This window comes from Miscanthus floridulus, chromosome 9 (assembly GCF_019320115.1).
Source record: "Miscanthus floridulus cultivar M001 chromosome 9, ASM1932011v1, whole genome shotgun sequence".
Lineage (NCBI taxonomy): Eukaryota > Viridiplantae > Streptophyta > Magnoliopsida > Poales > Poaceae > Miscanthus > Miscanthus floridulus.
In genome coordinates, this window is record NC_089588.1 from 54,891,708 (window position 1) to 54,904,563 (window position 12,856).

General features: G+C 43.7%; 1 protein-coding gene across 5 annotated transcripts in view; it reads left to right on the top strand.

Annotated features, from left to right (window-relative positions):
- Positions 1-2,958: 2,958 nt before the first annotated feature.
- The window catches only part of LOC136483731 (receptor like protein kinase S.2-like), a 65,319-nt gene continuing 55,421 nt past the window's right edge, over positions 2,959-12,856 (top strand). For 3 of the 5 annotated variants that reach the window (XM_066480872.1, XM_066480873.1, XM_066480876.1), the window contains exon 1: positions 5,949-6,084. In XM_066480872.1, coding sequence (XP_066336969.1) covers positions 6,035-6,084 — 50 coding nt within the window. In that variant the 5' untranslated portion in view covers positions 5,949-6,034. Of the gene's footprint in view, positions 3,101-4,243; positions 4,899-5,157; positions 5,227-5,948; positions 6,085-12,856 lie in introns of those variants that run through there. The other 2 variants (XM_066480874.1, XM_066480875.1) reach the window with 2 other exon arrangements.

The window sequence follows — 12,856 nt, forward strand, 5'->3', positions numbered from 1 at the left end:
TTTTTGGTCTCCAATGGATCCTGCGGTCACGGTAAGTCTGATTCAGTACATTATTTTGTCCTATGCCTTATATATATGGTTGCTGAGTACAAAGCCATCATCAATACTATTCAGAGTTTGTATGGCATCTGATGGGCAAATTAGTACTAATGTTTTACTGAGTACAAAATCATCATCATTGGTTCTCTGTCTTGCGCTAAAAAATCATCCTCTGTCTCTCATGATTTCTTTACTTGGTGCTGGACATTTTAATTTGCTACCGATTCTGCGGTCACTATCGCATCGTATCTTTCATCTGGTCTTGCCATCGGTGTGTGTGGCGTGCCTAACACAGTGATCGATGCGGTGAACTGTACTCATAATCATAGTCTAGCTTGGATGGAAGTCATATACAAATTTGTGGTTCCTCATCGAGGATGCTAGACTAAATCAGGTCGCGGTTAGCCACCAATACGGACGCGTGTGTTTTCTTGTTGAAGTCCCGAATGAAAAGTCAAGCAGTATAATGATTGGTCTTTAATGTGTTCCCTTTTACAGATCACATAGTGGATGATGTTCCAAGGCAGGCACATAGTGACTCAGATCCTGAGGAGCAGCCTGTGCAGGGCAAACACAGTGATGTTGATTTAGAGATTTCAAATACAAGCAGGTGTAGAGTCTGAATTTACAACTCTACAAGGTTCTACAGATGAAGATGCCCTCCTTCCATACAATCTTGATGCAATCTTGAACCCCTACAGCGCTAAAGCCATTTCCACTCCTAGCAACGCCCCTAGCCTGCGGTGCTGGTAAGGGCCCTACTCAAGTCATTGTAGCCTTTGATTTCATCATAGGTGCCTCTAAGTCCTGATGTGTTATCTTCTCCTTGATTGTTGCTTTGGTTTTCTTCTTCCCCCAAATTATTGTCTGCCTACACTATAATTTGATACTGCTGCTTCCTAGCCATGTGAACTCCTGCCTGCGATCATATATTTGTATGCACCATGTAATATTTCCTACCTTGCAAATATGCACCCTAGGCTACATTCAGGATTACAGCACTCATATTCTCTCTTTTAATTGCAGTCTGGTAATTACCTTGAACTAAGCTCTGATGAACTTATTTTTCAGCAAAGAAGCTACTGAGAGGACCTCCGACCCATCTTCCACATCGACAGCAAAGGGCAAAGCCAGGAGAATGGGGTTTCAGCTTCAGCGCAGAGCTTTCATGGTTGGTAAATAAAACACTAATATTCTGAAACGTTTTACTGAATCTTGCTCACTTTGGCTCAGACACCTCACCTGAATTACCACCTGAAAACAGGTCAGTTACAAGAAGACCACACGAATATGGAGTTCTGATAATCAGCATAGACCAACAACCGACCGAGGGAGCAATCTTTACATAGCAAAATCTCCATATTTAGAATCATGTATCGTTGCATGGGCGCGCGAAGGCACGCGCCCTCATACTAGTATTTAATGAATGGGATGCGTTGTTGTGTGCCTCGGTTAATAGATTAACAGAGACAGTTGTCTTATAGCGTCCGCCTCCGTTCATAGACCTTAACTGAGGCGGTCCGCTTAAGTCATCCGTCTATGTCAAATATTATCGGAGGCGGATAAAATAAAGTGTAGGAGACTTCGTGGAAAAGGAATCCCACTATTTGCGCCACCATGAGCTACGAATTGACGTGACATTCCTTCCTCACGATACTCAAAGCAACAAATTCAGAGTGTTCAGCTGCTGGTACAAGCCGATGCTGCTGGCTGTTGGCACAGCGCTTTTGTGAGAGCCCGAGGCAGCGGCAGCAGAAAGCACTGTTCAAAACCGGCAGTCGAATTTTACAGGACAGGTCTAGTGTATGTACAGTACTTGCGCCTGGGCGGTCTGGCAGAGGCTATCACGTGCGTCCACACTCTCCGTTCTGACTCGGTGTCTCCTGGCACAGGGCATGTGGGTCCACACCTTTTATCCCTCTCCGGCTCTCCCCGCCTCCACCGATGAAAGTGTCCCACGGGCAAGCACTGATCTCTGGCGCCGTTGCCCACCCAGCTGTGCTCCCTGCTGCTGGATCTCGGCGCGGTCGACAATTATTTGGACGACATCGCGGGGGCACCTTGACTTGACTTGAGAGTGAGGCACGGCCAACCCGCGTTGCTTGCATTTCACCACCACATCACCCCACACAAGCAGCCTCTTCGTTTGATCGTGGATTATTTACCGCTGACTGATTTGGTATGAGAGAAAAAATATTATTTTAATTTATAATTCACGATTGTATACGAGCAAGCGAACATGCTGTGAGTTTCTTTACAAATACTTTTTTTAAAAAATTATATAGTACAACATAGACGTCCACAATACGTACGTATACGTATACTTACCCCTACGAACACATGTACACAAACCCTATCCTATAAGCACTTCTAAAGGACTGAGCCGACATATCTTAAAATTTACGAAGTCACCACAGGCACCTCGCTATCGACGAGAACGTTGCCTACCACTAAAAGCATAGCGCCATTAAATCCTGAAATAAATACAGAAAAATATAAACATCCATACCAAGTCGAGAACTTAATCCGAACAGAGAAGAACTATCTAATCTATTATTAGTTCGCTTCTTTACGGGTACTTGTGCAGACGAGATTCTTTTTCGTTTCTATGAGATAGTCAAAATGCTGCTCGAGGCCACGCAAGACTCAAGTTATTAGAGAGAATTTTTTATTTGACACCAGACAAAATGATCTATTTCTTTTTTGGTCCTCAAAAAATTTCCGTTTTCTATTTGACAACGAGTTCAACTTTTGTTCCTTATACGACACTCCGTTAAATTTGTCATCCGTGAACCGTTAACCGCCATGTGAAAAGACGATTTTGTCCCTGTGGGCCCCACCATCCATGGTTGATTGCTAACAAATATTCAATCATCGCACTGTTGTAGCACTTATATATATGGTCCATTCGTATGTAAGCAATTGTTTCTCATCAAAAAATTAGTTGATTCAATTCGCGTTGCACCTACAACATTCGTGGTTTGTCCGTGGCCGCAGAAGATCGATGCAGAGGTTCATCCGGTGGTATTGGTAGCCGATCGACAGTAAGAAGAACAAACTGGTAAGTGCTTACCTGTATACCCAGTTGTAAGCTCTCAAACTAGAACATAAACGGTCTTGCTTAAATTCCATGAGCTCTTGTTTGATTGTTTCTTCGATCTGATATAGCAAGCTGAAGCACAGCCTCCTTTTTCCATATTGTTTTTCCTCTTTCGTACATATCAACTTGTTTGGATTATTCTAGGTCCCGGATAGAGCTCCAATCAGTCATTTTCTAAGTGATGTGATAAGGAAGCTCCAATGAGTCATTTTTCGTACAGTACTATTCCTGATGAAAGCCCATTTTCTCACTCATTTTCTACATATAATAAGGTCAAAACAGAGTCGCGGTTCCAGGCATGGTGTCCTAGCCCCCTAAGAGTATGTCACTATATACGTGACCCAATATTTTTTCTCTTTCTCCTTTCAGTTTGAGGGAAGTGACTCCTTTATTGATCGATGGAAAATATGCATATGGTACATAGAACCAAGTAAATCTAAACCATATATTTCACACAGCTACTCGTATCCTAACTATAGCTTGGAACAGCTACTCGTATCCTAACTATAGCTTGGACACACTAATACGAGCATGAGAGAGGTTGGGTCTGTCGGATCCACCTCGGACGGTTTTGAGCGATGGGTGAAGAGAGAGAGTGGAGGACGATGGATCAGATCCGCATCGGACAATTTTGAGCGACGAACGAGGAGAGAGAATGGAGGACCATGGATTGGATCCTCATCAGATGGTTTTGAGCGACAAATGATGGAAAGAGAGTGGAGGGACTATGGAAATGCTTTGTAATCCAATTCATTTTGGAATTAGACTCCGCACCATGCGCTTTGACATGCAAATCTAACTTTTACGAGTACATGAGAAATTGTGTTAGTTAGATCTGTGTCTGACGATTTTGAGTGACAAATGATGAAAAAACCTTAGCCTTTTAATATTAGGGATAGATATATAATCGAAAATGGTGGACCAATAATCACTGGGCTATGGCTTACGAAGTCGTTGGGCTACTTTTTGTACTCTCATTTTCTTTTGGCTCGTGAGTAGCTCAGGAGCCAGCTCTGCCAAAAGTCAACGAATCGAGCTACACTACAATACGAGTAAGAGGAATTCTTGAATCTGGGGTCTTCTTCCTTCTACACCTGAGTGCCGAGTTTAGCTCTCGCCCTCGTAATGCCGAATTATTCATGCCTGAACAACTTTACCCAAGCTCTCTTCACTCATTTATTCATTGCACCACACCTCACTTCGGCGAGGGCAGAGTAAACGCTGACCGGGGGCAGGTTTGTGTTACCGGCGCCCAGGCTGATGCGCATGAAGAAGCGCTGAGCCGGAACGACAAGCAAGCCGGAGCATCTTCGTCCAGCCCAAGCGGCAGCTCAAGCCCAACCCAAAGACCTCTGGCCCTGAGTGGCTGCGCTAGCTCATGTATATAGGCTAAGCTGTGAGAAGAGAGGGTCATGAAAAGAATTGTAAACCTTGCTATGTTCTAATTGAAGCACTCATCCTGCCTACTTCCTCTGTTCTTCCCTCTTCCCCAAGTTTGCTATTCTTCCCCCGCACTGCTGTTAACAAATTGGTATCGGATTCCTCATTCGATCCTGGACCCCAACCCTAGCCCCCATCCCCACTACACCCGGTTTCAGCGATCCTGCGGCGCCATGGAGCCGAATATGAAGCTTATCCTCGACGAGATTTCACAGCTGAATCGTCGCTTCGATGAGCAGGATGGCCGCCTCAACCGCCAAATATGAAGCTTTATTGATTGATGTAAACTATGCATCAAGCTGTATGGTAGATAGACAAAGTAAGGATCAACGTCTCCATGCCATATTAGAGATTAGAGTCTCTATTAAGATCCATCAATCATGATTTGTTAATAAGCCACTGAATCAAGGGCCAGATGTACTTTTAATTTCTGTTACCATTTTTATGATTTATTATCTCTATTTTTCTAAGGCATCTGGTCAGGATTAACATATCTAATTAGGAGTAATAGTAAAACAAGATAGCTTAACATTATGATAGCTGGTTGATTATTATTCGGTTGGCGTCATCTTTATCAGGTATCCATTTCCGCGTTCAAGGACCAAAAGCAAAGCCTCCCGCGTCTGCCGACTGCAGGACATGTTCAGGTTTCATCCGGGCCTTATCCTGCCAATTAATTTCAACTTTCTCATTAAGAACTTAGTGGATAATCCCAGGCATTTTTAGCGGATGATTCAAAATTGTTCAGACATAACACCACAACGACCTTTCCTCTTACTCAATCCATCCCAAATTATAAGACGTTTGACTTTTTTGACATCAAGTTTGACCACTTGTCTTATTCAAAAATTTGTGCAAAATATCACTTCTTTTGTCGTGGCTTGGTTTATTAAATAAGATGCACAAATAAAATGTGCATCTTATTAAATAACACCCACAACTTAGTTCCATTGTTCAGACATAACACCCACAACGACCTTTCCTCTTATTAAATAAGATGCACAAAGATGAAAGCTACGACGTTTCCAAAACTGAAAATGTTGAAACTAGCATTGGAGCTGAGAGATGGCTACATTTCATATATTACACTGCGTCTAGTTGTGCATAGTAATTAAATGCTATGAATAGTTGCGATATAAAAATGTGCACTGAAAGACTCTATTTCATTAATCACCTCAAATCCCTTTATGTGATATGGCACCTTTGGAAATCGTAGAATAAAACTTGGCCTAAGTACTCGTCATGCTACCTGTTTGTCCTATTTTTTAATGGGCTGTTGTGCCTCCCTGGCCGCTGCAGAAATTTGTAATGAACATTTGAATCTACTCTCTGTGCCAATGATAAATATGCTTATACCTTGTCTTCTGCAGATAGATGCTTGCGTTGGGAGCAGAGATAGCATGGATAATGCGGAGTCAATGAAAATGTCACATAAATTATTGAAAGAAATTACACATGATTTCTCCAAGGAACTCGGTTGTGGCACGTATGGAGTGGTTTACAAGGTATGATTCAAAGCCAACAGCAATATGGTTTTAATATTTTGTGATTAGGTACGTAAGCAATCTCTGAAAGACATGATAAAAAGACTAGCGCACCCTCTTCCCACTACCCTAGATCTGGACATTACTGCCGGTTCAAAACCCCACTTCACTGCCGGATTTTGAACCGACAGTGACAGACTGGCAGTGATGGAGGGTTGACATCACTGCCGGTCCTTAAAAACCGACACTGATCTACAGGAAACAGTGTCGGTTCCTGGCTCCACCCGGCAGTGTCCAGTTGAACAACACTGCCGGTTTGTAGTGCCAACCGACAGTGAAGATTGCTTCAAGAGTGTCGGTTCTTGGTTCAAGCCAGCAGTGTTGAGCAAGCCTACACTGTCGGTTCATGGATTAAACCGGCAGTGTTGTAGTAAATATCAGTGTCGGTTCATGGATCAAACCGGCAGTGTTCTCGTAACTATCAGTGTCGGTTCATAGTTTAAGCCGGCAGTGTTGAGCAAGCCAACACTGTCGGTTTGCTTCTAATCGGCAGTGATGGTTACGACAACACTGCCGGTTTGTTGCTAACCGGCGGTGACGGTCCATTCGTATTTTATTGTTTTATAATTTATTTTAATTTATATTTTTTCGTGGAATCAGGTTTCGCTTTATATACGCTACGTAGACAACAGGTCCATCAATATTAAACATTACAAATATTACGATTACAATTCAAATGTTCTTATCCATATCTCGATCCCTCAAAATAAAAGAGAAATGTTCTTGACTTCACACATGCTTCTCGGACTTCTTACAATAATCTGGCGAGCCACTCTGGGTCATACTGGTCCTTGTACTTCACGGATTGTACAATGGAAAATACTCAATCTTTTTCCAATACCTCGGCTAAGATGAATTTTGCCAGCTCTGATTGTAGTGCGACGATCTCCATGTCTAGCAGCCTTTCGTGCTTATATTTCTTGCGCTGTCGTTCAAAAAAGATGATATCCAAAGAGGAATAGTAAATTATTTTGTTGAATTATTAACAGACATAAATAAAATGGGGATTATACACACCAACTTATCGGCTTCTTCCGATTTCCCGCCGATGTAGCGAAGCATTGCCCACATTACATAAAACCAGTATTCATTGTTTTCCGTCGGCTGTGATAGGTACTTCCCCTCCATTTCGACAACCTTAAATGGGACCGGCGTCCCACCGATATGTCTTCTTCGGACACTGAGTAACATTAAAAGGAGAAATATTAGAAAGTGGTATGTGTGATTAGAAAATAATAGTTATTAGGATCGCTTACTAATTCAGCACTGCCACCAGTGCATCCAGATGATGAAATGGTTTTTTCTTCGAGTCCCACACCTCGAGCAGATTTTTGGCAAGATTAACACAAATGAAGACGAAATGGTTACTGCAATCACAGAATCCTAATTATCGAATAATCTTAATGAAAAAAGAAGCATAAAATTAAAAGCCAAGAACACATACTCGCAGTTGTAGGCTAGCAGTATGTGGGTTTTCTTCTTCATCGTGAATTCGTCGAAAACAGCAATCAATCTCTATTTCAGGTCTTCCACGTCATATCCATAGAGGCCTAGACATGTCCTCTCATGGACTCGCAAGGGGTCCAAGAAGCCTATGTAATCCCATTTGCTTTTTAGAATACAAAATTTTGCTATACACCTACATAAAATCATGGGAAGTGCTCAAAAGTTAACAATTTGTGTCTCGAGAGAGTAGTTAATTGTAATATCGTGCGTGTAGGGTACTTACATAGTCCACAACGTCAACATTTGAACATCGAGAGAGCGCTTCTGGTATAGCTGGAACAAGCACTCCCACTCGACATCGAACTTTTCTTCTTCGGGATATTGAAAAACATGTGGCGAACGGATAATAACCTCAAAGCCAAAACCGTCCGTCTCTGTTGCTTGAGCCATGTAATATTCATGTAACTGGTGCATATATGTTGTCAGATTTTTATACTCATGATCGGAAACCAAAAGATTGCCCCTTTCATACTTCATTGCCGGTGTTCCCGTCCCTTGAACATCATAATAGATGTTCGCGGCCTCTTCCATGGTTAGATCAGGGTTGTCTTTGACTAACTTCATAATGTTCCTTAAATCTTTATTGTGTATTTCTTCGTCTCTTGTTGTAGCGTATTTATTCTGTGTTTGCCTTTCGAATTCGGACTTCAACAAAAACGGAGGCAGTGAGGCACATAGATTGAAGAAACTAACACAATCTTCCTTCGAGATGTGTGCTGTAAATTTTTCTTTCATCAAGGTGGTAACGCTGCCACTGAACGGCCTTTTTCTTTTCTGTTGATCCACTTTGGGAGCATTAGCGACCGAATCCAAGGACCTTTTCTGCGACTGCGAGGATGTCCTTGATCTTGTTTTGGGCTGAGGTGGAGGAGGAGAATGACGACGAGAATTCTATTTTCCCGACGCTGATGAAGATAGAGGAGGAGTCTCTTTTCTCGGGGCTGATGAAGATGGAGTCGGACGAGGAGGAATAGAAGGAGACCTCTGTCTTCTCGGGGGTGATGGCTCCGGATAAGGAGGGGAGTGATCTCTGTTGGGAGATGGTGAGTGATCATCAAGGGTGGGCGAAGACTCGCAGTCGTCCTCATCATCAGAGGACAATTGATGGTCAAGCTTAATGAAGCGCTTGCGCTAGGCCACTTGAGAGCCCTTGTTTTGACCAAGTTTCGGCCTGTCTTCCGCTACGGGGTACTCAATGGGTATCTTGTTATACTTCTTATCAAATATTCTGTCAATGGTGACGCGAGCGTACCCTAGTGGAATTGGGCGGCCATTAATTGTCCTGTCTCCTGCAGGCCTGGCCTGGCCGAGCGCCACCTTGTCCTTTGTCCATTCCTGACGGATGTACAACCTGACATTGATGGGTTCAGTGATGTCGTCCACCGGATGAGGCACATTCGCCTCTTCTTCATCGAGCGAGGTCGATGCACAGCTGCTGTGACCCCTAAACTATGGGCTAAAGGCACTAGGAGTAGGGTTTTGTGGTACTACTGACGCCTTGGACAGCAAAATTTGCTCGACTCGCGCTTCAACGGTCGCCTCAATCCGTGCTTCCATTCTGTCTTCCATCTCTTTTAGTCTCCTCAAATACTCTGCCTCATGTTTCGCTCTACCCCTCGAGCGGCTCCGGTAAGTGTTAGATTCTTGGGGGAATGCTAGTTTTCAAGGAACAACACCGGTTCCTCTAGTGCGACCAGGGTGCTCCTTGGTTTTGAGTGCTTGGGTGAGCACGTCTTGCTCCCTATTAGAAGTGCGAGTCCCTTGCCTCACCTCCCCAGTTACCTGGGAGATCCTCTGGATGAGTTCGCTCATGGGTTGATTTGAGGAGCTAAAGTTCCCGTCCTCGGCGTGCCGTGCATTTCTACCTATACAGTATAATACCGATCTGGGCTCCCAATCGGCGGTCTCAACCTGAACGCCTTCCTCAGCAAGGTGATCCATCTTTTGAAGTTCTGCTTCAAATTCTGGCATCTTTTTGGCATAGCCACAAGAGCCGAGATGATGAGGATTCGTCACTTTCTGCGAATTCTCCTTATTCTTTCTGCTCAGTTCTAAGTACTCCTCGGATAACCTATATTCCTTGAAATCCTGCCAGAAGTCCTTCTGCTTGCTAAACTATCCACCATCAAAATCTGGCTCTTTATTTTAGAGGACAAAATTCTTGTACAATGTCCCCTTGAAATTCTTGAAGCATGTCTCCATGATTTCTTTTGCTTTTTTCTTGACTAACTCCCTGTCATACTCGACTGGGAAAGTGAAATACTCTGGGATCTTGACATCCCATATGTAATCCTTCTCACTTTTGGGAACCCTCCACTGGTCATCATCTTTCCCAATCCACTTCCTGTACTTAATCGGGATGAAGTCCCTAACAAGTAACCCAAGGATAGTCTTGTATTTGGTCAAAGCTATAGGCGGTGAGAGTGGATCCCCGAATTCATCGAACTCAGTAATGTGCCAGTGTGCATTCCTACTAACAGGAATCTTTGACATGCCTCGCTTGGATCTGGCCTTTCTGCTACCCGAACCCTCTGGCTCCTCAGCCGGTGGAGGCTCCTGCTAGAGACACCAAGTAAGCTATGACCCTCTCAATTGATTAGCGTGTGTGGCTACATACTGACATGATACCAAAGTTACCTAGCCATCTTGGTCATTTTGACCCAGATCGAGCAGGCCGGACAGGGTATATGGCTGCTCGTTCTCACCGACCTGATTGACACCATCACCGTTTGTCGGATCATACGGCTCTCCCATCCCAGCGATATCAGCCGCTACTTGTTGTCGATCAGTTCTTCGGCGACGGGGTAACAAGCGACGATGAGTCATGGCTGTGACACGATCGTGGTTAGTTTTGGCCGCGGACAACTACTAATAGCATATGTTCATATATATATAATATGTTTAATGCAAAGTCTAATCATAAGTCCACATACAACAAAGTCAAATAATAGCATATGTTCACCTAGAACAAATTCATTGTTTGATTGACCACATACAACAAAGTCCACCTACTCTTCTACGAAACTAAGCCTACATCAACTTCCAAATAAGAGAAGCGATGATCATAGCTATAAATAAAAGCATGACATCTTTCCAAGACCAAGGAGCAATTCTCCTAATCTTCACATCTCCGGTGGGTGTCTCTTCGATCTCCAGTGCCAGCGGATGGCCATGGTTTGCATTCATTGGACCATAGTAGGCCGGTTGCCCATGGTTTGCAAGGTAGGCCGGATGACTATAGTAGGCCCTTAAAGCTTCAGCTTCTGTGTTGTATTTTTTGTGCAAATTACCAGGGTAGCAATTGACTTGAGCATAGCAATCTTCCCAGGTTCGATAAATCCCAGGCATGTGACCAACATGCACTACATACCATGCCATGGTTGCCTATACATTTAAGTAAATTAGACATGTGGTAAGTTTCCATTGACTGCTAGTTTCCATTGCTTGCAATAATTACAAAGTACAGATATATCATAACATTATGCAACTACTATTCGAGACAGATATGCTCATATCATTGTCACATATTCAATCTAACTATGTCAAGAGGTGTTGATGATCAATGTTTAAATACTTAGACTGCACACAGCGCAAAAGGTCACTTAGCTGTGACTCGAGGGAATAACTTGTTGCGACAACATGCAAATAACACCAATGGTTCTTAAATAGTTTAGGGAAATGATTACTAGGTCCTCAACAAATCAGTAGGTAGCATAATCTCTTTAGGGAAAAACTAACTGGTTTATGTAACAACATGTACATATAAGGATAGCTAAACCAAGGAGTAATAGCATATAACTCAATCGAATAGGAATCGGCTGCTATTGGGAAGACAACAACCGTGGGGCATTTCAACGAACACTTAGCTGGCAGTGAGCCACGCACTCACCGTGGGGGTGGGAAAGCAGCTATCCGCGCGCGCTCCTGAAGGCCTCGGTGGTGCTCCGGCGTCGAGCGGTGGACGACGTGGGGAGTGCACGGGCGTCGGCGTCAAAGAAGAGGAGCGCGGGGCTGGGAACGGCGGCGCGGGGGGCGGTGGATGGGTGCTCCGGCGTGGGGCGGTGCACGGGCATTGGTGTCGAAGAAGAGGAGCGCGGGGCTAGGAACGGCGGCGCGGGGGGCGGTGGACGGGTGCTCCGACGTGGGGCGGTGCACGAGCGTCGGCGTCGAAGAAGAGGAGCGCGGGGCTTGGAACGGTTGGCGTGGGGTTGAAATTTTTCAACCTGCGGCGGGCTTTTATACTAGACCTCATCATTGCCGGTTCTAATTAGAAACCGACAGTGATGGGGGTACATCACTGCCGGTTGCAAGTAGAAACGGACAGTGATGGAGGTACATCACTGCCGGACCATTCTTTAAATTGACAGTGATTGCCGTGTAGCGGTTACAGCATAAGTAACTTATATTTTCCACTTTTTCGAATACCTCCTACTGTCTCAACGGTTAAGACCCCGCAACTTAGCCCTCGATACCCGTGTTCGAATCCCGGGCGACCCGATTTTTTTGGTTTAATTTTATAATTTATTAAGCGGTCTAAAGGTCAAAAAGATAAAATAAATAAACTTGGCACACATCCTATACTAGCACAACTGTTAAGTGTATGAACTCTGTAGCCCGAGACCCGAGCTCAAACCCGAGGGCTGGCACAATTTTTTTTAATTTTTTATATATCACTACCGGTTTTCAAAAAAAACCGACAGTGATAACAAGCATCACTGTCGGTTTCTTCTCATCACTGTCAGTTTTTTGAAACCGACGGTGATGTTTATATATATTAAAAAAATTCTTTTATATACTGAATAAATAGAAGCATATGTAATCCTATGTCGAAATGGCTTGAAATTTTTTTGGCAAGCTTGTACACCCAAATTAAGATCCACACAGGATCTTAGGTTTTTCTAATCATTTTGTTATTAATTATATTTTTCTGTGTGCTGAATGAGATAAAAGAGGGTGAATTTCATCTTGGACCCAATAGATTTTTTCATCCACCTCTACAAAATTCTTATCCCTAGGGCACATTAGAGCATGTGTAAAAGTTTGGCACCATTCTGAATCTTTTCATGGGTAGACTCAGTTCAACCTATAATTAATAGGTGTCGTCGCGCGGAAATTCAATTAAACCTCATAAAGTAGCAAACCATCTCCGGAAAATCCCAAACTTGGTGTTTCCTTCACACGTGGCACGTGCAAGCCTAAGAAAAAGTTTAAGACCAATACGACACCG